Source organism: Ovis canadensis, chromosome 19 (genome assembly GCF_042477335.2).
Source record: "Ovis canadensis isolate MfBH-ARS-UI-01 breed Bighorn chromosome 19, ARS-UI_OviCan_v2, whole genome shotgun sequence".
Lineage (NCBI taxonomy): Eukaryota > Metazoa > Chordata > Mammalia > Artiodactyla > Bovidae > Ovis > Ovis canadensis.
The window spans coordinates 53594283-53620852 of record NC_091263.1 but is presented as its reverse complement, the minus strand read 5'-3'; the positions used below and the strand labels follow the sequence as shown (position 1 = coordinate 53620852).

The 26570-nt window shown below is 40.8% G+C and overlaps 1 protein-coding gene across 2 annotated transcripts in view; it reads right to left on the bottom strand.

Annotated features, from left to right (window-relative positions):
• CADPS (calcium dependent secretion activator) overlaps window positions 1-26570 on the bottom strand; it is a 477637-nt gene that overhangs the window by 24664 nt on the left and 426403 nt on the right. For both annotated transcript variants that reach the window (XM_069560455.1, XM_069560454.1), the window contains 2 exons: window positions 20506-20538; window positions 13490-13597 (listed from right to left, as the gene is read on the bottom strand). In XM_069560455.1, coding sequence (XP_069416556.1) covers window positions 13490-13597; window positions 20506-20538 — 141 coding nt within the window. The remainder of the gene's footprint in view (window positions 1-13489; window positions 13598-20505; window positions 20539-26570) is intronic.

The following is a 26570-nucleotide window of genomic DNA, read 5'->3' as shown; positions in this document are numbered from 1 at the left end:
CTCTCAGTGTGGTGGTGGTGGAGGGCGGCAGTGGTGGCAAGGCCACAGTTTCAAGAGATGGGGTCCCTGGACTTGGGGGTCTTGGGCAAGCTCTTTTTGGACCTTAGGTTCCTATCTTAAAAATGAAAATAATAGTACCTTCTTCTATCTCTTTGTATGCTTGCTATATATATATATATATATAAATAGAAAGGTTATCAAGTAGTTTTGTTGGCCACAAGATGGAAAGGTTATTACTAGAAATAATAGAACTAAACATGTCTTTTTGACTAAATCAGGACTTATCAACCTTACTAGTGTTGAAATTTGGGGCCAGATAATTCTCTGTTGTGGGGACTGTCCTGTGCAGGGTCATGCTGACCATCTACCATCAGATCTTAGTAGCACCCCTCCCCCGACCCCAGAGGTGTGACTGTCAAAACGTCTCCAAATCGTTTCCAAATGCAAAATGATCCATGGTGCAGAAAATACTGCTCTAAGTCAGTGATTCATGATTGGGCTGAACCCTTGGACTTGTTTAAAAAAACAGATGCTTGAGCTTTATCTTACACCTACTGACTCAGAATCTGTGGCATACAGAATCTGTGGCTGGAATGAATACATTTTTTTAATTAAAAAAATATATATAAATATACAACTTCCAAATTCTAAAGCCCTGTCTAAATATGATTCAAACAATCAGATAATTAACAGAGGGGTATCCTATGTATCTGACCAACATTCCTTAAAATTTCATGTGATTCAAAGAGGAGCCTAACATGACACACAACTGAATATAATGAGATATGATCAATAGGATCCTAGAACAGAAAAAGGACGTTAGGTAAAGCTAAAAATGTATGAGAGAACTGTGGCTCACAAAAATATGTAAGTAATTCTTATGTACACCCCTGGTTAACAAGCACATATTAATGACAAAACAATACCTATTAACGTAAAAAGAATTTAGCCCTTAAGATGATGGAGCAGCTGATGCCTTCGTGGCAAATATCCAGATGCCTAGACTGGAGTCATCATAACCTGAGTGAAGCTATCACTTAAGTTCTGAAAGGACATCTCCAAACAGAAGTCCTGCCGAGCTGATGAAGCTACGGTGGTGGTGAGTCAGGATGCTCCCAGAAGAAGCAATACTGTTTCCCTGTATAGCGCCTGAGCACAGAATCCTCTCTCTTTCTCTTGCCCAAACCCAACCTGCCCAAGCTGGCTCCTCTGGGGTACTATCTCTGCGGCTCCAACCTACAGGACTTTGCTCTAGTTTAAAGCAGATTTTCCCAAGGGAACCCTCCTACACTGTTGGTGGGAATGTAAACTGGTACAGCCACTATGGAAAACAGTTGGAGGTTCCTTAAAAAACTAAAAGTAGAGCTATCATATGATCCCGAAATGCCACTTCTGGGCATATATCTGGAGAAAACTCTGATTTGAAAAGATACATGCACGCCAATGTTTGTAGCAGTATTCTTCACAATAGCCAGGACATGGAAGCAACCTAAGAGTCTATCGACAGATGAACGGATATGCGTGGGTGCGTGGGTGGGTGGGTGGGTGGGTGGGTAGGGGTGTGTGTGTGTGTGTCTGTGTGTGTCTGTGTGTGTGTGTATATGAATATTACTCATCCATGAAAAAGAATGAAATCATACAATAACATGGATTGGATGGACCTAGAGATTCTCATACCAAGTGAAGTAAGTCAGAGAAAGATATGTATTATATGCTATCACTTATGTGTGGAATCTAAAATATGATACAAATGGACTTAGATAATATAAGTAGACTCAGAGACATAGAAAACAAACTTTTGGTTACCAAAGGGGAAATGGAGTGGGGGAGGGATAAATTAGGATTTGGGGATTAGCAGATACAAACTACTATATATAAAATAGATGAACAAAATCCTACTTATAGCACTGGGAATTATATTCAATATTTTACAATACACCAGAATGGAAAAGAATCTGAAAATTCTCTTTATATAACTCCATCACTTTGCTGACAGAGAACACTGACATAATATTATAAATCAACTATACTTCAATTAGAAAAAAATTTTTTTTCTTTAGAGATCCTGTAGCACAACTGGGTTCTTTGTTACACTATTATATTCTCTATTTCATCTCTGGTTTTTCAAATTCCTGTTGACAAAGAATGTATCATTACTTTTCTTTGTTGCAAAGCTTGTTTTAGTGTTAGGCAAGAATTTCTGTTGGGTTTCATGGTACTACCACTACTGATGGAGACAGCAACAAGAAGGGGCATTTGTGGAGCAATTTTAATGTGCCAAGCATCATATGGTTTATTCATTGCCTCACTGAGTTGTTCTAATCCAAAGAGGTAGGTACTGTTTTTATCCCTATTTTTAGAGGGGGAAATCGAGGTTCCTCAAAGTCACACAACAGGTAAGCAGTCGTAGACCCAAAAACTGACCTTGGGCTGTCTTACTACAAAGCTTATGCTCTTCATGTCTGTTTGACATAAAGAAGTTAGTTCCTTAAAAACTTGAAAGGACACTTTTTAGTAAAAGGAAGGTGTGGTGATTCATTTAACTGACAAGATTGGAGGTTTATTGATGTACTGAAGTTTCATGGGAACCACTCATGGATAAGTGTTAAGTTCAAGATGAGAAAGGCAGGTGTTAAAGATTCTTTGGTTTTTATTTTTGAGACCCTAAAAAGATGTCTTTGGATGACGCTTGTCAAAAGGATTTTGGAGACTAGTTTCTGATAAATCTCTGAAGTCGAGTATTCTTTAGAGACAGAAATCGGAATCCCTTGGTGAGAAAATGATCCAAAGATAATTGCATGTTTTTTTTTTTTTTACCAACATTTAAAGTTAAACAGCCCATATCACTGCAGACAAAGGATTTTTAAATTATTGACATTTTGAGCTATATAATTCCTTGTTGTGGGGCTGTCCAGTGCAGCCTTCCCGGTCTCTACTCACTAGATTCTAATAGCAACTTTCTATCTCTGACAACTGAAAATGTCTCCAGACATTGCTGAATGGTCTCTGGGAGGTGAAACCACCTCTGGGTTAAAAAAAAACCACTGGTCTAGTACTCCTCAAATAGGTGAGGTCTCTTCTCTTTAACAGGATGGATCCCTAGGTCAAATAATGAACTTTTTGAACAAAAGGAGGTGATGGTTCTCTTCCTTAAAAAAGGTGTAAAACAAGCTCAAGGATGTATTGTATAACATGTAGAAAACAACCAATGTTTTGTAATAAATATAAATGGAAAGTAACCTTTAAAAATTGTAGAAAAAAATTTTAAAAAGCCAAATGGGGGAAAAAGAACCCTACTGACTTAGAGAATTGTACTGGAAAACTCATGAATTTAACTTGGTTTACGTATTATTTGTTCTTTGCCAAAAAAAATTTTTTACACAAAATATGATAGGATATTTTATATCCTGGATGGCATGAAGATCTGGTAATTAATAATAATTCCATCCTGGACAAGACCTGGAGATTTGTTGGTATAATGGGCATTAATTAGTACAGGGATGGTTAGGGTGAAAAATTCTGCCGAAGGCAGTCAAGGTGACCCAATGTGGCAAGCCGCGCAATCATTATAAACCTTCTGATACAGGAATATTCATACTGGTGGCAAATTGCTACACTCCATTAACTGGATTTTTAGTGAACTCAGCAGGAGTTTAACAGAACAGGAAGCTGTTAACTGTTCTCTTCAGAACTGGGAATTTAGGGTGAATGAAGTATTCAAGTTGAGCCTTCTTTTCAGGTTTTTGGACACACACAAATAACTTGTAGCCACCTAGTAGAAGCAAAAAAAAAAAATAATTTTTTTTAAACCAAGGTCCTGATGAAATTATAAAAAGCAAAGCAATTGAGGGAGGTCAAAGTGGGACTCTGCACTGCTGACCTAACTTGCTGCTCTGGATCCCTCCCCTGGTTTTGAGCGACTCCTCCTGAGAGCCATGGTGAGGGAGGTGGGGAGTCCCTGGACGTCTCATACGCTTGTCCCATCGCTGCACAAAGCCCTCCAAATATAATCTACTTCCAAAGCAGGCACAGCCTCCATGTCACCTCTGGGGCTGACAAGTGGACTCTTCGTTGCAGATGCTACACACACTTCTCAAATGTGTGCGATGGTGGTGGCAGAGGGACATATGACACACAGAGACGTAAGGCTCCCTTGTTCATGTGGGGCATTAACCTCTGGGTCATCCAGATCAGTGGTTCTCAAACAGGAGTCATTTTGGTGTCCCACCCCCCTGCTCCCAGGGTACTTCTGAGAATGTCTAGAGGTTGGATCATTACAGTTGAGAAGGGGTTGCCCCTGGCATCTGGTGGGTAGAAGCCAGGGAGGCTGCTTAGCATCCTTCAATACACAGGCCAGCACACCCACAACTAAGAACTATCTGGCTTGAAATGTCAGTAGTGCCAAGAGTGAGAACCTCTGCTCTCTAAGGACCTCTTAAAACTTACAAATCATACAATGAAATCATTTCATTGGTTACCATCAAGATTTCTGAAAGACGGAAAATAAGATATCACGCTGCACCTCACAGAGGGTGAAAACTGTTTCATAAACTTTTGTTGTTGTGTGTGTATGCATAAATACATACTGGGTTGTAATATAAAATGTGCTTCCTATTGTGAGTCATAGGCATATAAGAGAGTCACTGATCTTACCCGGTACTTCTCAAACGTTAAGTCAACAGAGGATCTTGTTAAAATGGAGATTCAGATCCGTTTCAGCTGGAGTTGTGCTGCAATTCTGTACTCCCAGAGGAGACAGATGCTGATGGTCCATAGAACCACACTTTGAATAATAAGAACCTAGATGATATTTAAAATCTATTCATTAAAAAATTTTAGAGCAAGTGATTATGACTTAGACATCAAGAGATAGTGAAATCTTATGATAGTAACCTTTACAGAGCACTGCAAGAAGGGAAGTATTTGGGGATTTAGTACATCTCGTATCTTGAAACTCAATGTGATAATATTTGTTCCACAAAATGTGCCTTGGCTACTGTGTGTGTGCCTGTATATATGGGGTGTGTGTGTGTGTGTGTGTGTGTGTGTGCGCGTGCATGCACGTGCACATGTGAGTCTGTCACTTACTGCCTCCATGCCATAAGTCTGTCATAAGAAAAAAACAAACCTTTTCTAAGACACAAAAGTATTGTGTGGGTCATGTTAGCAAGGATACTGTGACCTTAATGTAACAGAGCAATCAGCTTGGCTTCTTAGAATGACTATTGGAACATTCTCCCTTGGAAAAGAAAACAAATTAACTGTATTCACCAAATGTCTCTTGGAACACAGAAAGCTGTTCTGATAAAGATACTTAGCAAAACTCTTTGGTAGGCGCAAGCTCCAGAAAAAATTCAAGACTGGTTTTATGTCAAGTTTGCCTGAAAGTAAACGAGATCTATTTCTGTGAATGGCTTCAGAGACAACATCTAGATCAGAAAGAACTACTTGAAGACATGGCCCTGAAATATAAATCTGTAAGACTGATGCTAACAAAAAATAAATACTTCCTTTTGGATAGTAACAGCTCATTTGATACAATTAATCCAAATAATCCAAATCTATTAATGCCTCCTTATCTTTTCTGCATGCAGGACTATTGAAACCTCAGGCATGGAAAGAAGCCTGTGGAACAGAAATGTGTTTCTATACCTAAGACTTGAAATGCAAAATAACTGCTATCATTTACTAGTTATTGTGAAGGATATGTATTTGAAAATAAGATTTACTGCCATAGGGCAACAGAGGCATGAAAACATTCTTCTTTCCATCCCCTCCCATTCTAGTAGAGCTTGCTTTCCATCATGTCAAAGATCACCATTATTCATGCCTTACTCTTTGGGCTTAATATCTGAGTAAAACTGCCAATATTCCAACAAGGGCAGAACTAAGTCTTCTTCACCTTAATACTGGAGCAAATAGCACATCTGCTAAAAGCAGATCTACATGATGGGAAACAGGGAAGTCATGAAGACACTGGGTCTTTAAGGAGCACTGGATAAAAGTCATGAAAGTGAACTGTTTTCTAATTCCAGCTTGGAACAGTCCCGAGTCTGAGGTTCACTGCAAGAACTCAAACCCTAATCATATGTGTGTGTGTTTGTATTTTATATTCCTTATAATGTTACAAATCAAGGTGAGATGGACAGGTTTTCCACTTCTCAATTCCCTCTGACTCTGTGCTCCGTTTCCACATTCTACTTGGGAAATGATACTTGGCCCAGGACATGCCTGAACTGCCAGAGTTTACTTTGGGATTCACGATCAGGTGGAAAAAAAAAAATCAGTGATCTTTCCTTTCCTGTATTTCCTGATTCATTTTGGATCTGTTTTCCTGTTCAAGTATATATTATCACACAGATTCTCAAGGATATCCTAGGAGCCTGGAGAAAACAATCTTTAGCCTCATCACTGAGGATGATGGGGTTGAGGTCATAGTTCAATTAAAGCTGGATCTGAGGAGTATTGAAAAGCTCAGCTTCAGACTGATTTGAAGGGCTTAATTTCAGATTGATAACCTCAGAGAAAATCCTAGCAGAATTAACCAAGAACCCCTCCAAACGATGTGAGGTGGGGAGTGGGGGAGGCCAGTCTAAGTTCCCAGCCCAAGATTTCACCAAAGCAGTTACAGTGAGATGAGAAACACTGAACTGGGACCTCAGATTTCCTTCTTCAGCTCAGATACCTGTGCCTTAGTGCAGGAAATAAAATCACCACAGCTCTTCATATGGGCAACTTGTTCTTGACCTCTGTGAAGTCCTTGTGGTTTAGCTTTTTATTTTAAAACTAGCTTCAGAAATTTTCCTTACATACAGAGAATAGCTTTAAAAAAAACAAACAAACCCTGGTTGAATTATGCTGAGTTACTAATTATGTCCAAAAGAGCTACTTGGTTGAATTCAGCTAGATATATATTTTTTTCTCCTTAAATTAGTTCTATGTTTAGATAGTAATAAACTCCTCCAGTCTGCAGAACAATTGGCACGACAGTCCCTTTAAGTCAGGATCATGAAAAAAGGGCCAGTACTGGTAAAAATGAAATTGAACGTACATCTCCACCAGAAACAACGTGTGGCCCTGAATCACAGCCTGGGTTGCACAAACCAACTATAAAGAATATTTTGGGGACAAGTGGGAAATTCTGAATATGGACAGTGAATTAAATGAATACTTACTGACATTGAAAATCAAGACCATCAACTTAAAAATATCAATTTTTCCTCACTTACTTTGGTTAAAAGTATATCATATACATAAACAGAAAAAGAATCAAAGAATAAACACTGCCTGCTGGACATGTAACATTTTCTTATTTCTGCTTAGCGGTATTTTCTAAATGTCTAAAATGTACATTTGTTTCCTCTGTAATAATAAAAGGTATAGTCACTCCTTCCTATCCTTCCCTTCCCCAATCAGAAGGTCAATTATAAGTTATTTGCCAACATACTGTTGCTCTGTTTAGGAGGTAGGGCTAGGTCATTTCAGAGTCAATGGGATGAACAGATAGTTCTATGAGATGATGATGATGATAAAAGACTTGTTAGATTTTTAACCATGCCAGTCTATATTCATTATGTTCTTCAGTCCTCAAAACAACTGTTAAGAAGTCAGTTTCTTCACAGGTGAGAAAACTGAGGCTTAGAGAGATAAACTAATCAACCCCAAGTTAGACAGCTAAGAAGTGGCAAAAACAGAACCCCTTCTCCTGTCTGGCTTACTTCAAAGCCCCGGCCCTGATCACCATTCTTCTACCTGCTTCAGAACTATGTTTTACCAAAGGTACCAGGCGACTGTACATCCTGTAATTCTAAACAAGTTTGGAGTTAATGCCTGCAAGTGACAGCACGATTCTTACAGCACCTTCACATGGATATGGGGTTTTGTTTAACAAGAAAAAAAGATGCCTGGGAAAAGCCTTTCCACTTCAGGGATGACGATGATGTGATAATGGTGGTGGTGGTGGCTGACACTTACCAAACGCTTCCTGGGCCTGATGCTGGCAGGAGTGCCCGGTGCTCCACCCTCAGAACCACTCCACAGGAAGATTCTGCTTATTATCATCTCTTACACAGATGAATCAGCTGAAACTGAGAGATTAAGTACCTTGTTCATGGTCACCTAGCTTGTGAGGATCAAGGGTGAATTCTGAAGGCTCCAGAAGACAGGCCTGGGCTCATTACCTAAGAACTCCCATGAAGGGGCAGCCAAGCCGGCTTCTTGCTTCTAGAGGAGATAACTCACTGTCTCTGTGTCTTGAACGCCATATGCCTTGATTTTCTTTAATCAGCCCTTAGAACTACAACCTATTCTATTGGTGAATCTTGTATGCTTCTCTCCACTTTTGTTCTTTTGGAGGTAACTTCCCTCTGAGGCATAGCTGGCCACACACCTGACAGATATCACCTAAGAACATAATGTTTCTCTTGCTGCCTGGTCTTCTGTACACTTCCTTCCTCGAGCAGAATGGCTCCTACTTTGATTGATACATGTTCACTTAGGTTGTGCTTTTGTAATTTAATCAGGTTATCTGTGGCATCTTATATAAATAAATACAGCAAATATATTTTATAGGCAGGGGTTTCAGTTTTCAAATTACCCCTTTAAAGGGACATATTCACACTCAATTACTGGGCTGACACATAAAGTGGACAAATACATGATTTGATAATGGAACAGCAAATTAAAATCCGTGAAAGGCAGAGAATACGGGGCGGCAGCCCCAACCGAACCTGACTGTGCTGCCTGATTAAGTGCTTACGAGGCGGTGTGGTGAGGGGGCCCTTTCCTGATCTGATAACTGCCACGGAGAAGCCAAATGCAGAGTCAATCTGCAAATACTTAATCCTCCAGAAGGCAGATTAAGTGTATAATTGACCTATATAATCCACATATCATCTCCAGTCCAGTGTTTGCTAGGCCTGGTTCACGGTGACATGGGGGCCCGGGGAAGGCAGTGCGCATGCAGCATTACCCCCAGCGTGGATGCCATCCAAGTTTGAGATGGCTTTTTAATCACTCATCTCCGAGCCTGTGAGGTTTAAGCAGATGAATTCACCCTAAGCACATCTCTTTTAATCCCGATTTTCTTCTCAGTCTGTGTCTTCAAGAAGTACAAGGAGGAAAGAAAATAAATTAATTTTTGTTTAGACCTTGAAATCTTAGGTGCTTCTCTTGATGATCTGATCTCTAATTTCCAAAAGCATGTTTTTGTTTCAGGGGAAATGGTGAATTAATCACCAGAGGTGGGGGGAAGCTATCTGCATGATTTATGGACACTCAAGCTTTAAATTGCTGTCTTCCAGTTATTTCTTGGGCTGTGCTTTCCTTTTCAAGCTGCTGCTTCAGGAATATGGAGATTATTCATCTTCATGTTTTATATTTTCTTTAAAAGTCAGCAATAATTTTCAAAGAGGCCAAGCTCTCACTTGAGTCTGACAGCAACCAGATTCTCTTTTCAGAATTCAGCATCTTTAATATAATTTAGATTCCCTATGATTGTACATATCAGCATATTTGCTTGCTCTAAACCTCTGCATCTTTCCCCCCAAATATTATGAACTGTTATTTTGAGCAATTGGAACTGGTTTACAATGGCTCACCATTTTTTTAGCAAAAAAAAAAAAAACAAACAAACATGCAGATGAAAAAATGTACATATCAGAAACACCAAGAAAAACAGTTTAAGGATTCTTTTCCTGTCAGCACTTAATTTTGAACTGATCAGTGTTTTCTTTAGGAGCATGACTAAAAAGGTTGCTAGCATTTTATAGGAGACTATGTGAATCAGTGATTAATAAACAGGGAAACTTTCACTGCATTGAAAAGACTTGGTGAGACAACATTATGCTTGACTGTATTTCTTCAATCAACCTAGAAAATGCCTGTTTAAAAAAAAATTTTGGCGAAGATGAATTTGGAAAGCTGTTCTTAAGTTACATAATAAAATAGATAAAAATGCAGAACATTAAATATAGAGCCCCAAATGCTATGCCGATAATCTCCCACAAACACCCAATTCCAGCCAGAAGTACAATGACGAGGAAAAGAAAAACCCCAGCTCAGACAGAGACAGAGAGAGAGAACACGGAGATCGGTGCTTGGATAAAACGGAAGATGCACTCATTAAATGACTGGGTATTAGTCTAAACATTCTCAGGAACAGATACACACTAAAGCCATCCAGACTCTTCCACAAGGTACACTCAGAGGCAAAAAAAAAAAAAAAAAAAAGAAAAGAAAAGAAAAGAATCCTGAATAATAAGAACTTAAAGGACTTTCCAGGTAAATTAAACTGAGACTTTGAAACACCGTTAAAAATACAACAGGAACTCTGAGAACCCTCCTCTAAATGACAGATGCCAGCAGGAACTATAAAACAGAATGACACAATAATCAAAATCAACAACCTCCAAACAGCAAACAATCTCGGAGATACAGATTTTTCTCATTCAAAATGCTAATGTTCTATTATTCATTTTTGCCATTTATCAAAATGCAACAATTTGGAAGAGACACCTCTCAGATCAACAAGTTTTTCTCAATAGCTTTCTGCCAATTGTTTAGAAACCCGCCCTAGGACCACTATCATTAAGAATGAAGTTGAAAGGGTAAGTCCACTGTAGCAAGAAATGTAGGGTGAGAGGTTTTACAGACGTCCTTTTTGCCTCAATATTCCTATTCCCTTGTGTAGCTTAGTAGACAATGAGGGCCTTCCAGAGCATATATGTAGAGAAATAAACATCCTACTTGAGGAAACAGAAGCCGAAGATAATCAAACATGTTGGTAATCTGATGTTTTGCTGCTAGATTATAGAAAAACAGTAAGTACTGAATTAAATTACTGGGGCTGCATGGTAATGAAGCTTCTTGAGAAGCTCTGGGTTTTATCGAATGACAAATGTTTTAAAATCATGACAGATTCAAGAACTTTTCCTGCACGACATCAGTTAGGTTGCCTAGCACCAATATTCTGTAAATTAGGGGAGCAGGTTATTTGGGAAGTAAGGAAGTAAATGGCACAGAAATTCGCTATCTTGAAATAAAACTGCTGAAAAATTTTTTCCCACAGGGGTGGGAGTGATGTTCAGTGAATGATTGTAATGGTTAAGTTTTAAACTCAGATATTCAGGGAAGCGCAATTAAGATTCCTTTGGAAAAACAGAATTAGGACAATGGGAGATTAAATTGTGGGGATTTTGATAATATTACTGATGCCATTTTATGCTGGTCAGTTTGTAATTCCACAAGGGATTTGACATACTTGTGAATTTTTGAATAACCCTAAACATAATTTGCATTCCGAGAAACATACTCTGTGTATTGTTTCTTTTCATTATTAATTCACACCAAGGACCAGAGGGCTTGAATTTGCCTCTGTTCTTCAACAGTTGGGCAAGTCCAGTTTACCATCTGTGCTGGCCAAAGCTACAACCGTACTTTTAAAATCAAGATCCAGTTGTACTTTCCCTTTAAAAAAGCCCCAGAAAAGGACAATCTGCCTTGCTGCCTTTGACAAAGCCACCTTAAAAACATTTTTCCCCCACCATGTACAACTTCTAATTAAAAAAAAAATCAGGAGGAAAAAGTGGGTTGTTAATGAAATAATAGGCTAAACTGTGGATTCAACATGAAATTCAGTACTAGGTGTCTGAAAGTTTTGGAGAGCACTGGGTTATTCACACACACACTCACACAGAAACACACACACACATGCACACGAGGGCCACACAAAACTGAGAATTAGAAGATACTGATCAAAGAAAAGAAAAAAAGGCAACCTAGGCATTGAAAAGAACAACCCCACAGGCTTCCTGAACATTTGTGGCTTGGAATTTCATTCAGCGGAGATGGGCAGAGAGTCCACACTCCAAAACGCAGACCCAAGGGTGCTGCCTGACTGTTTTCAATGCCTATTGGCTGGGTGATTGGGCCCCAGACACTCCAGGCTTGGTACTTTCATAAAGGCATGCATGCAGAGAAGGGAGAGGACCCGCCGGTGAGCTTTATGCATGTATGAGGCATTCTCAGTGGATGTGGGCCATGCTAGAAGATGTACACAGGAAGATTATTTGATTCTAATTCATGCCACTTGATATAATGTGATAAAACATTTGACATGAGAGATAAGTTCCATTTTAATCTGAGAGAGGACGGGTGGGAATTAAAAAGTAAGAAGGGTTTTCTCGAAGAAAGGTGATGCAGAGGAAAGAGCGATATTGAACACAGAAAGGGGATGATTAGAAAAGAGAAAAAAAAAAAAAGACAGGAGCCTTTTCAACACACGAGGAAAGCAAATGAGCTGGAAGACAAAGCGCAGAAAAGTCAGGAGCTGCAGATTCTTAAGCGGTGCCAACAATGAGCTCACTTAGCCATGGAACAAAAACACACACACACACACACACACAAACTCGATGTAAATTGCTGAACACAATTGCGGAAAAAATATAGAAACACGGATTCCATAGTAGACCAAAACATTAATGTTCGAGCTGGCACTCAAAATACGGAAACCTGGACAGGAGGAGCTCACGCTTCACAAGACAGAAGCAGGCCATACAATTAGAGCCACACGGAGACAAGGACGCCGGCTTCCATGCACTCTGGCCGGGTCTACACTGGCAAATTCGGTGGGAACTTGAAACAAAATATCTGCCTAAATCAGGCAGCCCCATCTGCTTTGGCCTGAAAGAGACAGAAAATTTGAGACCGAAGCAGATTCCTTTTTATTTCTTGCTTTTGACCTCAGTGGTTTGCTTTGGGAGTGCAGATGTAGCCACAGTGGAAGTAAGTTTACTTGGTAACTAGCACCCCTCAGAAATGTGTTCTCTGAGCTTCAAGCCAGGTCTAGCAGCCTCATGTAACTGCTCTTTATACTCCTGCTTCTTTTTCCAAATTTTTAAGTGGGTGGGGTGGGAGAGGTGGGGAAGGGACACCCCGGTTTAGAACAGCAAAAGAACAAGTAACTAACATTAAGTGTTTGCCAAAACCCAGGGCTAGCTAAAGATTTCTAGTCTTCCAGAAATGCAATCGTCTTTGAAGTGATAACGATGCTACGTTTCCTGCAACAGCTGCATGCCACAGCTGTGAACCACCCTCAGGAGAGGGGCCAGTCGCAGTCTCCCAGACGGCAGGGAGCATCTCGCTAAAGCAGGGCTGGGTTGCAAGAAGGGGAACCATGACCCAGGAAGGTCTTTGCCAGTTAGAGGAAGCTGCCACCTCACAAGCTTCGTGCAGGGAGGAGCCGGCTTTGCGAGGCTGTGTGCCGCGCTATGTATCACACAGGTGGGAACTGAGACACGGCCACGCCAGGGAGGGTTGGGGACAGACAAAGGACAGATAAGAGCCTAAGGCGGAGGGGAAGGAAAAGATTTAGTTTGCATCAGGACCAATCCATTTTCTCAAAATGTGACTTATCCTCCTGTCTCTTTATTTTGTCACATTTTGGAGGGTCTCCTCCTTGGCCTTCAAGGAGGAGAAGGCATTTACTTACATCAAATAACCTTTCTATATACATCTCCTCATTGACCTTATCACGAAGGACATCCTGAGAGTGGCGGACGAAAGTCACGTACGCATCGGCCACGTCCATCCCAGGTTTCTGCAAAGAAACAGGAGAACGTGAACATGGAATTCTCAGACAGTGGCTCTTTCTCGACTACCCCTGCATGCTCTGCCCACTTCACCCTGCCTGGACCCCCAGCACTTCCCCTGGAGTTTGAAACTCTCCTCTAGAGCCGGGAGCAGTCCAGAGCACACCGAATCCAGAAGGTCCACCATATATGGCATCACTATCCACAGCCTGGACTGAGATTCCAGGAACTGAAACTGATATTAAAATCTCCAGCTCTTTCTAGAAATTCAACCTGGCAAGAGGGAGGTTGAGATTGCAGGGTTGTACAGGTTTTTTTTTTTCCCATTATTAATTTTTTTTTTCTGGCAAAGATACTCTAATGGATAAATCTTTACCAGATAACAGAGAGATATTCTCTGGTTTTTCTTTTGGTTGAAAGCTCCATCAAAAAATACTCAAAAATACTCTATCTTCCACTGTCTGTCCTTAAATAATATTAGAAAAATGACAGCTTTCCCTGATCCCCTCAATTTAAAAAACTGAGGATGTGACAAGTAAAAAAATTCTTTTTCAATCTATACCGCCTCGTACCCAAGTCATATTGTGGGGGTAGTTTAACCTGAGTATATAGTGAGTATTTCCTTATTAGTTTACTCAAAGGAGACATTCAACCAATTGTCTTTCTTCCTGGTATAGCTTTAGAGTCCAAGGATTCAAAAAGATGGGGAGGGGGAAGGATTAGACTTTTAAATAAATTGGATGTTCTGGAAAGGTAGGCAGGTGGTCTCATTCAGTAGTTACAAAATCATTTATGGGAAGAAAAAGAAAACTAAACTAACAATGCATACTGCTTGAGATGTCGAAATCAAAGTTTTCTCCAAAGAAACCTATTAAAACACTGTAATGTGGGTCATTAGGAGAGCTGCCACAAACCCCTTAAATTTCCAGTCGATATGTATGTTTGCTAATAACTAAAAAGATTAGTTTTCATTACTGTGACTTTACCTTAGATCACAAAGTATCATTTTTCTACAAGACATGACTGTCAGGCACTGCAAATTGAAGTTAGTTAACACTTCTGTGTAATTTCCAGGGTGAAAATGAGGAAGGTTTGGAAACAGTAGGTTTGTATTTTTTTTTTCCTGATACAAAGCAAACAATTATCAAGCAAAGGGCCAATGCCTGGCCCCTGGGATGCTACTAACATTTCTTAACACCTGCTGAAACAATGACAAGGTATTAATTTGAAAAACAATGAGGACAACTCAAAGCGGCAGTAGTCAACTGCTACACTTTCAAGCAATTTTCAGCGAATGGATTGAGCAGGTTGTGTGATGGTCCTATAATTGTTGCAGTTTTATGATAGGAAACCACAGAGGTTCTCCAATGAGATGGAAGTGATAGCTATCAGTTCTAAGCTGGCAACGCTCTCCTCCGCTCCCTTTGGCAGCCACTCATCACAGAGCATCCTCAGTGGGGATGGGGACCCCTACCTGGGGCACTTGAAAAACTTATTATTGTTTCCATTTCTTCCCTGATGATACTTGTGGCAGACGTTGACTTTTCCTGGATGCAGGCAGCCATCTTAGAGCTAAGATTCAAAGCCAAATTCAGCAGACCTATTTGTAACCACAATAGCGATCTACAATAACGGTTATTTTCACCCCTCCTTCTCGTTTCACTAAATTGCTGTCCTCAAAGGGGCCTTTCATTTATGCTTTAAAACTTTGAAAATAAATATTAGTGTAGTTCAGCTCACCCAGGTAGTTAAAAAACTGAGTTTTTGACTGAGCTTTTATTTTTCTTCATAGCACTCACCAATATCTGACACTGTATAATATATTTAATTGCTTTTTGTCTTCTCCCACTTAGCACATAAGCTCCATGAATACAGGGACCTTATCTGATCTATTTTTTAAAATTGTATCCTCAGCACAGGAATGATGGCACATAGTATGTGCTCACTAAATATTTCCCAAATGAACAAAATCATGAATGAATAAGTCTCTGTTCCACCTCCTTATTTAAACTACTCAGTCACACTACATGGATTTTTTATTTGATCCCCCACACAATGGAGCTTTTGAAAGTCATTTCAACTTCTCTGGGCTTTGGTTATAACCATCTGTAAAATGGGATTAATAATAGCTCCCCTACTTACCTTCAAGGATTGTTATGATCATCAGCTAAAATAATGAAAGTTAAACTGCCTCAAAGGCCACAAATTGCTATTTAAACATAAGCCACTATGATTCTCACCCCCACATCCCCCACAAGATTATATCACTTCATGACCTTACCTACCTTTGGAATCTACTTTGGAACCAAGAAGAAAAAAGTTGCTTCAGAGAAACCAATGTCCAAAAAAAAAAAAAAAAAAAAAAAGGACCAAGTCTGCATGAAAATGTGTTTTCTCCAAGTCCTCTGGTCCCCACATTTTTGACCAGCTTTTTGTCCAATTCTGACAAGCCTGTTTTCCATCCTTTGGTGGACCAGGAAGGGCGATGAGGGGACTTATTTGAAACAGAGGTGCTGACAGAAGTTATCACCTTTCCTGATACCCTTAGCTTGTGGGAGAAGGTTGCCAAACTGGAGCATCAGACATGTAGACTCAGCATACAGTGAGGTCTGGGGCTGTGAAGGGCTACGTCTTGGGAAGTCCTTGGGGGAGCAGGTCACTAAATGGCCACTGGGGATCCCTGGTCACAGGGAAAAGGTGCAAGTACTGTCAGTTCCCATTTAAAGAGGTAGAGAAGGTTGTGCAATGCATTCTAAGCAGGTTTTCAACCAAAATGGTTACACTTGTAACTGTTCACTGACCAATAAGCTAACTTGTAGCTGTAGATGAAAAACATTGTTGGTTGAACAACTGATGTTATTAGATAAATGAAGCTTCCCTTGTGGCTCAGCTGGTAAAGAATCGGCCTGCGATGCGGGAGACCTGGGTTTGATCCCTGGGTTGGGAAGATCCACTGGAGAAGGGAAAGGCCATCCACTCCAGTGTTCTGGCCTGGACAATTCCATGGTGTTGCAAAGAGTCGGACACAACTGAGCGACTTTCATTTCATTTTAAACCACATGGCTATCTAGTAACAATGGGAAAAACTTTACAGGATGGTTTTTAATATTTCACAATTACATTGCTTATTTTAAATGTGCCTTGGACAGACTGACAGCATGAGATGTAGATTTTAAAAAATAATTAAACAAATAATGACCATATAAATCCCCATATAGTTAACTATAATCTATGTGTAGAAGACATAATTTGAAGAAGCCACTTGGTGGCTTGGAAGAAATAGGACATTTTAATCGTGGTGTGTTCCTCCCAGGATATTTCTGAGCTTGAGGGAAATGAATTCAAATTTCCAGCATCCTAAAGCAATTCTCCAGGCAAGAACACTGGAGTGGGTTGCCATTTCCTTCTCCAATGCATGAAAGTGAAAAGTGAAAGTGAAGTTGCTCAGCTGTGTTCGACTCTTAGCGACCCCATGGACTGCAGCCTACCAGGCTCCTCCGCCCATGAGATTTTCCAGGCAAGAGTACTGGAGTGGGGTGCCATTGCCTTCTCCAAGCCCTAATTAGGAATGCAAATCTGCTCCGTACTGAAGGGTTGAATATTCCACCTAAGACAAAGAGATGTGCTTTGGGGATCACGCAATGTTTTGAATGACTGATAATAGTGCTTCTCTCTCTTAGTGTAGATAATTAAGAGACAAACGTCTACGGTAACTAAATACTAGTCCCCACAAGAAACTAAACCAACAAACTGTGTTCCAAAAACGTCACAGGGCAACAGAGGTAAACTCACCAGAACTAGAAACAACTTAAGAGATGATTTTATCCCAGAGTTCTTAAACCTGGCTGCAAATGAGGATATGGGAAGCTTGAATGATATTAATGCCTAGACCCCACACCCAGAGATTCCCCTTTAAGCTGCTGAACAACCTCATAGTGATACTTGTGGGGAAAAAAAAAAAAACCCTCCCTATGTTTCCAGTATAGACCAAAGGTCAAGAATCACTGATTTAGCCACTGGATCCCAGAGTTGTGCAGAATACCAGAATCTAGTGGACAGCTTCTCAGAGATCTCTAGGCTTCACCCCAGAATGGCTGAGTCACAATCTCCGTAGGCAAGGGGCTGGGAATCTCTATTAAAACAGCAAAAACAACTGAAACAAACCGAAAAAACCTTGCCAACTATCACCTCTGCACATTCTGGTTTGGGGACTACTGATTTAATAGGTGATATTTGCTGGTGAGCTGGTAGACTGGCTCTTCAAGACAAAAACAACCAAACAAAACAACCAACCTTGAAGTGTAGTGCTTGACAGTTTCGTGGTGTAAATACTCCCCCCAAGGCTGAGTTTGAGCCACCAACGTGCCCTCACTGATGGCAGAGTTGGAAGCAAACACACACCATTGACTCTTGGAAGCCAGTGCCAGTGGCTCTCTGTATCAAACCGCTAGCGCTTGAAGGTTCATGCACCCGTCAACTCGTCAGGTGACCGTAGCAGCCACGGAACCTCCCTGTGCCTCAGTTTCCTCACTGTGAAACACGATGGTCCTATTACTCCCCTCCCAGGGCTGTTTCGAGAAGTAAATAATTATTGAGAAGTAAACTATTATTTACTCTGGGTGAACAACGTATATATAGTACATGTGTATCCTGTACTAATGTTTTCTGGAAAATTATTTATTAAAACATTTGCTATAATATTATTGTCTGAGCCACCAGGGATTTGCTGCAAAAATACTCTAAGGAACTTAATTTTAAAGTTGAGCTTTGTCCCCAAGGCATACTAATGGGTGAAATCAGGGTGAAAGAGCACATTTGACATGCCGATTGTATTTTTCTAATATTAAAATAATTTCTCGGTTTTCCAAAAAAAGATGTTTGTCTATGCACTAAAGGAAATCATATCCAGCAGATGATATAGTGTTTAAGAACATTAAGGCTCAGCTGTGCCTCTTATGAACCGTGGGATCCTCAGCAAGCCAACCTCTCGGGGCCACGGTTTCCTCATCTCGAAGGGGGATTGTTGTGAAGGTTAAATGTAAAGTGCTTCAAACAATGCCTCACACATGGAGGTTGTTTATAAGGCTTGGTTGCAGTTTTTGTTCCTATAAGATTGTATATTGTGGGTGGGAAGTATACCGCATTTGGGGACATACTGCATCAATTTCTCTGTTTCCCTAGGTGGGGAAAACTTGGCTAATTGATTTTTGTGCCTTTTCGTGTCGACGTAGAATCCATTTTGTCCACATCTTGACAATAAATCTGAGCCTGGCTCACAGGAAGTGGGTTGAGCCAAGTGACATTACCAATACTTGACTTTTTTTGACCTCTGCCCCAAATAATTTCAGTTGATAGAACCAATTGCCAAATCAATTTTTTCCAACATTTAGGTCTTGCCCACCTATTTAAGGATGCCCACCTGTTTAAATCTGTTTAAATCTCATTGGTGAGATCTCCCCTTTGCTTTGAGGTGTAACAGAAAACAGACTTCAGTTACCAGATCTTTGGGTTGGGGACTATAAACTCCCTTTCTATGACTGCTGAAGCCCAGGCTAGGCCAGGGTGGATGTCAACAATTCATCCCACCTCCTCCCTTGTGCAACAAAGCAGAAATATCTCCCCCCACCCCACCCTGCTCCTGCTGCAGAAGAGAGTATCCCATGTACGTGCCATGTCATCTGCAGAGTGAATCTGTGATGTGCGTTTTTATCTCTATTTTAAGGATGGAGAACCAGGCTCAAAAACTTGAGTAGTCTGCTCCCCGTGGACTGGAAGTTTCTACTCTGGGGCTTTTGCGAAAATAAATTACTTCTCTCCTAACTCCAGGTATGTGAACTTTTTCTCTTCTCCATTATAAGGACTATCTACGTGAAGGAGTCGGGGGTCCCCCGATGAGAAGTATTATATAAATTCAAAGCATAATTATTGATTGTACATTCTTTCATTAAACAAACAAAATATATGCTAATGCTAAACTCCCTCCAATTTTCCATTTTGCCATCCTTTGAGAAATAAGCCAATAAACCATTACACACTGAGCTTCCTGGGGAAATGAATTTAAATGTTAATATAAATCCTTTTAGAAAAAAACAAATTTTAACAAATAAGTATTTGAACAAGGAGGGTACTTAACCACGTTCAGAATGAGAAACGCTCAGTACAAGGCCCTTGGTGGCTGTTGAGATAAGCTCTTTAAATTTAATATTTTATAATAGACTCACACCTCTTTTGTTAGAAATGGAGAAATAGAATCATTTTCTTTTCCCCTTTATTGGAATATATTTAAATCTCTCCAATTTTATTTTGCTAATAGGCAGGCCCAAGTCGGTCTATAAATGTATCCTGATTTATCACAGGTAATCCCACACTCTAGCATTCATGTGTAATACTTAACCTCAATTTAAATGTAAATTTTGGGCAACTTTGAGTGCTTTATCTGTGAACTTGGAGAGCTCTCTTCATTAATGAGGTCTGGACTAATTATAAGCAGTTTTGTAGGGTTTCTTTAAAACAATTGCAGAATTGACCCCAAAATGAACAAATTCCGAATTTATTTGTTTTTAAAAAATGCTGGCATGCTTGTGCAAATTTCTAGCTCAACGCCCTACTCCCAAGGTGTGCACATAGGAGGGGAGGGGAGCCGGATGATAACAGAACGAAATATGCCAGAAAAACCAATGGAGATGGAAACGAAAGTGAATCAGGGTCACCCTCAAATACAATCTCTCTTTCCTGCTGAAAGAAACCATACCCTCTTCTCATCTCAAAACGATTTTACCAGGAAATATTCTTGCCTTTCTTCTGGTGATCCAAGTCAGGACTATACAATTCAGTGGCAACTAATGAAAAGAGCACCATCAAAATTCTCATGAAAGCCAACCCCTCCCCCCAAGAAAAACAGTTTTCAAATACTCACAGGCACATCCACGTATTTGGAAGCTGCCTTCACCTAAGGAGGAAAGGACAGAATGGAAGTGAGGCTGGTGTTTATGTTTAGCTGTTCACAGCTCGATGCTGTATCACCATCAGAGTTAAAACAATCTGCTGGCAGACAGAGCTGACCAGGAAACCCAAGAAAGGTACTAAAACAATAAAATCTGTTTGCTGTTTTTTTCTGCAAGCGATACCCACTGCTTTGGAGAGAAAAAGAGTGAGCGAGAGGGAGGGAGAGAAAAAGAGAAAGACAGCAAAGTTTTACTGACACACTGGACCTAGTGTGGGAGTTCTGCATTTTCCTCCCTCCCCTTAAAAAAAATTATTATCATTATTATTTTGATGTGGACCATTTTTAAAGTCCTCATCAAATTTTTTTCAATATTGCTTTTGTTTATGTTTGAATTTTTCAGCTGCAGGCCAAGTAGGATTTTAGCACCCTCCCCTCCCACTGCACCCCAGTATTGGAATCACCACGTTCACCCACACGTCTCCCAGGAAGATATCGAAGGTAGTTGTCCCTGTTGCTCTTTTCTCAAAGCCACTTCTTAAAATGTCAACTCTTAGGGTATATATAAAGTTCACCTTAAAAATGCATTCCAATCTACATTAGGTGCAGACAAATGTGGTCTGATTCCACTTACACGAGATACCTATAATAGTCAAATTCAGAGTCAGAAAGTACACTCAAAGATGCCAAGGGCTGGGGGTGGGGTGGGGTGGGAGACTGAGGACTTGGTGTTTAATGAGGAGAGTTTCAATTTAGGAAGGTGACAGTTTTAGGAGATGGATAATGATGACAGTTGTAGAACAATGTGAGTGTACTTAGTGTTACTGACGTGTACCATTAAATATGGTTAAAATAATAATAATAATGGTTATGTGACTTTTACCACAATTAAAAACGTAAACAACAACAACAAAGGAGAAATTAGTGAGCCAATGGGCGGAGTGGAAAGAGTACAGGATTTGGACTCAAAAGTTTCCCAGAAAGATGTTATGGGGAGGGAGGTGGGAGGGGGGTTCATGTTTGAGAATGCATGTAAGAATTAAAGATTTTAAAATTTAAATAAATAAATAAATAAATAAATAAAAGGAAAAAAAAATAAAAAATAATAATTAAAAAAAAATAATACAAAGAAAAAAAAAATAATAGTTGACCTTCAGATCATCACTCTGGAGTCCCTTCACCTAGGTTACTCAATTTCTAGAATAGGGTGATAGCACTGCGTACTTTGTAGGGTTGATAACCTACCTGATCAAGTGAAAAAAATGTATAAGAAAGTGTTTTGTAAACTTTAAAGGGTGGAATACACACTGATTAGTAAATTTTTGAAAGGACAATGCATTCTATCTCCTGAAATCACCACCAACACCCTAGATGATTCCCAGAGTATCCTGGTACAGATTCTCTGAGAACCCTAAATTTTTTTTTCTTTGCAGCTCTGACTGCAACTGCAATGCAGTCATTTCTCTGCAATGTCTGTCTCCCACACAATGTCATGTCTTGCCCATGGCTGTCTCCTGTGACTCATTTGGTATCTGGCTTAGAAAGGGCACTCAGGGAAAATCTGTAGAAGGAAGAAGCTAGTGACCAGTGCTGGCTTCAGGATGCTTAAGGGATAAGCAGACAAGATGGAGAAGTCACTGCAGGAGTCAGTCTGAAAGCCCAAAGGGTTGCATATAAAGCTGGGTGCTTGCAAAGCATGGTGGGTGAAGGAGTGAACCCACCCTGGGCTGTTAAGGGGAGTATGAGGAAAGCTTTCTAGATTTCACATAATTAACATTTTGCCAAATGATTCTCAACCAGAACTATTACCTCTTTATTCCTGTTCTAGAATTTAGTTTGAGCAAGAGGGTGACTCTCTTTTCACGTCTCCTCTATGTACATTAACATTTAACACTTCGATGATATTTTTCACTTTGCAAAACATTTTCATGTATTGTTTCTTTTTAAACCAACCTGCAAAAGGGGGGAGGGCTATTAATCCTATCTATTGACTATTGAGAACATTAAAACCCACTGAATTTAAAAATTTATTTGATCCTGACCTGGGCCAGAAGGCAGAGAAGCCCAACTAAGATGCAGGTCTCCTGAGCCCTAACTTTTCCTTTTGAACTCCCGATCTTCTCACCACCGGTAGAAAGTGTGTGGAAGGTAAGCTTCAGTGGTCAGGCAGGCAGTTGCTGACAAAATTCTTCTTCGCAGCTACAAATTGCCTCCTTCGCTCTGTTGAGTGAGTGCTTGGCAGTTGGTAAGAGTTTTGCTACAGCTGAAATGATCAGCCTTTCAACACGCCCACTCTTCCCACCAACATGCAGTTTGAACCCAGAAAAGGACACCAGTCAGAGCCTATTCCTTTCAAATCAGATTGGGAAGATAAGGTAAACTCTGTATCTGGATGAAAATCATCCCCTCTGCTACATGCATCAGCACTCAGTTCACGGGTCGTTTTTAAAAATTTGAGAACTGCTGACTTGCACTTAACCTTATTAACCTTTCTCCCATCCCATAATAAAAAACAGCACAGAATAAGTTGTGGTCCTATTATTATTTAGAAAGATGTGCTGTATCATTTTTGGTTCTGGACACTGAACTTGAAGGAGGATGTTGAGGACCCAGGGCGGTCTGGAAGTGTCTTCTACAAGAAAAGTGAAGGAGAAGTCTCTGGAAAAGGAAGGGCTAATGGCAAAGGAAATGAAAACCTTCACGTAGTTCAGCAAGGACCTTCAGTATAGAGGGTTGAACTAGGTCATGGTAATTCTTGAGCATACAATCAGGAAGGATGAGGAACACAATGGGACTCTAAAGGAAGGTGAAAATAGCTATCTTGGTCCAGCCAGGCACTGGCTGTCTCTGACCGAGGACACTTTGCTGGAGGAGCTCAAGCATGAGGTATGCTTTTCCTCAAGCGAGAGATTACCTCTAAGACTGCTTCCTGTTTTCTGTTGCTCATCTTTTTAAGAGACAAAATGCTGGGACTTCCCTGGTGGTCTAGTGGTTAGGAATCCACATTGCAATGCAGGGACATGGGTTCGATCCCTGGTCCAGGAGGATCTCACATGTCATGGGGCAACTGAGCCCATGCACAACTACTGAGCCTGTGCTCTAGAGACCCGGAGGCACAACTGCTGAGCCCGTGTGCTGCAACTACTGAGGCCCAGGTGCCCTAGAGCCCGTGCTCTGCAACAAGGGAGGCCTCCGCAAGGAGAACCCTGTGCACTGCGACTGGAGAGTAGCCCCTGCTTGCTGCAACTGGAGAAGGCCTGTGTGCAGCCAAGACTCAGCACGGCCAAAAATGAAAAAATGAGTAAACTTTTTAAAAAGACTGAAAGCTATTATTAGCTCTGTTTCTTCGTTTGTTCGTTTTTCAGTACACATGTCGAGATGTAGCTGAGTGAGTAAGCTGACAGAACCAGGATCGAACTGTGGCCCCTAGAGAGCCCTTTCCTGCTTAACGTCAACCTTTATGTGCTACCTTTAGGTGCTTTTTTTAAAGTATCCACAGGACTCTGTCTTTGTCCAGCTATATGCTAAGTAGAGAGGAAGCACCAGATCCTCCCAACTCAATAGGGATTTCGAATCATTGTCAAGGGTCAGAAAAATCTGAGCGCACACCAGGTGACTTTGACCAAGTTAATTAACTTCTGAGCCTACTCTGCAAATGGGACAATTATAATGTTCCTCAAAGGAATAAGGAGGGGATTGGACGAGGTAATCCAGCTAAGGGTGAAGAACAGAGCTGCAGATGTGGTAAAAGCTACCACATGTACCTCTTCTTACTCCAATGTTGGATTACTGGTGTAGATCAAGTACCAGCTCCACATCCCAGTGGCCATGGAGACAGTTTCACTGCTCATGTCTAGTCCATGAGCAATTTCTCACCATAAAAAGGATGCTGGAATCTCCCCAGGTTTCCAGCAGGTATCTTAGCTGGTTCTCAGTCTGGCAAATGTCCTGTCAATTCCGTGAACACCATATGGACCATATGGACTCCTCTCTAGAACACCGAGGCAGTGTTCCCTTCTACTCCCTTCCTCAGGCTGCCAGAGCCAGGGCACGAGTGGGAGGGCAATTCCCCAAGTCAGGGTGCTCTGTACATGCAATCACATATCCCTAGCACTCTCTAGTACAAAGCTAAGTGCCCTATGGCACAGGAGAAAAGGCTGAGGGAGAGGGGTTTGCCCAGATACCATAGGGACCCAACTGCCCTCCAAGGGAGAGGCAAGAACTGTGACTTCAGCCAGACTTCATTTCCTGAGACTCCCTACTTTCCCACCACCCCCTTTGGTGGGACAAAGAATGCCTGCCTCCTCTCTAGCAGTATCCATAAATACCCCACCCTCACCCCTTGACCAGACAGAGCCAATTCTGGGTTCAAAAGAGGCACACAAACTAGGAGAAGTTGATGGAGACCAAGGGTGAAGGTGGTAAGGCCAGCTGATCATATTTTCACAGGTCTTCAGGGAAGAACAATTCTCAGGTCCTGGGCACTGCACTAGGGGACAGGGATGGAAGCCACTGATGCTTGACTCACAGCCCCTTCCTTGGATGGTGTCTAAATGCACAATCTCTCCAAACACCCAGAATGAGTCATGTCCCCTGCCACGACTCATAATTATAAGTAACATTTCTTGAGTGCTTCCTACTTGCCAGGTGCAGAGTTAGGAAGACTGCACTTGTTATATTTAATCCTCACAACAACCTTTGAAAAAGAGTCCTATTAACAGTCCCATTTTACAGCTGACGAAACTGAGGCTGAGAGAAAGGAAGCAATTTGGCTTAAAGTCACACAGGCAGTAAGTTACAGCTTTGAACTTCACATCCCCCAAGCTGTCTATAATCCAGTTTTTAAAAAAATCTATCAAACCGCTTTTATTAACCAGTCATATTTAAGTCTTGTTTCTCATTGTATGTAGACACAACCTAAAATGGCTTTTCCTCGAAAAATATTTGAGGGATTTGAATAATAATCTGTGCCGACTCAGGGCAGAAGGTCCAAAACGGTTTCTCTGGCTTTGAATGTCCCAGCTAATTACCTAGACCCTCCACCTGACTTAGCGTGTGTAGACAGGCTTAATGGTTACTCTATTGAGCTCCCCCATTATTTTTCAGGTGCCCAAAGGTAATCTTTTCATTGAACACTCACCATTCTGGGATTTTCACAATGCTGATGACTAAGGGATTTTCTTCTGCCCGGTCCTAATAAGGGGACCTGAGTTAATCATTGTGCGGCTCTGACAGGGAGCACGGCGGGGGCTTAAACCACTTCTCTTGCTTCATTAGGGGAAAAAGCAACCCAGGTGCAGACCACGAGGACCTCAGGGTTTGATACTATTAAATCAATGCACAGACAAAAAAAAAAGTGGATTAGGCCCTTTTTGCAAACAGAAATCTGGTGGGTAGGACGCAAAGATGGAAGAAAAAAGAAGTCAGAACAGATACCACTGCATTAGCGACTGCCTGAGCTCTCTTTCTCCCTGTGGTCCCTTAAAAACAAAAAAAGACAAAAACCAACCAAGCCAACGATTTATTCTCTGCATGAGCTGACTCCACCCGTTTCTGTTTGACTTCACAAGAGCTCTGAGCTGATTTCTCTGCCTTTGCCTAGAAAATGCTGACCACACTGCTCTTTCAAGGGCCCAGCAATATCTACTTCAATGCTTGGTTTGTGAAATATCTGCTGCAAGGATCATGGTGCTATTTTGCCTCTTTTTCCATTTCCCTAACCAAGAAGATCTTAGAAATCTTTTTTTTTTTTTTTTGAGAGTTGAGGCAGTTCAGTATCTCAGTATCATACTTTGTACCACTACTATCTATAAAGTGATTTTATCTTTATTAGTTGAATTTTATAATTTATCACTATCCTCATGTCTAGACTGTAGGCTCCATGAGGAATAAGAATTTCTTTCTTTTCTCACTATCTACAGTGCCTGGTATACAGTAGAGGCTAAATAAAAAATAATCAACAAAGACAGGGGACTCTACTCAACACTCTGTAATCACCTATATGGAAAAGAACCTGAAAAAGAGTAGATATGTGTGTA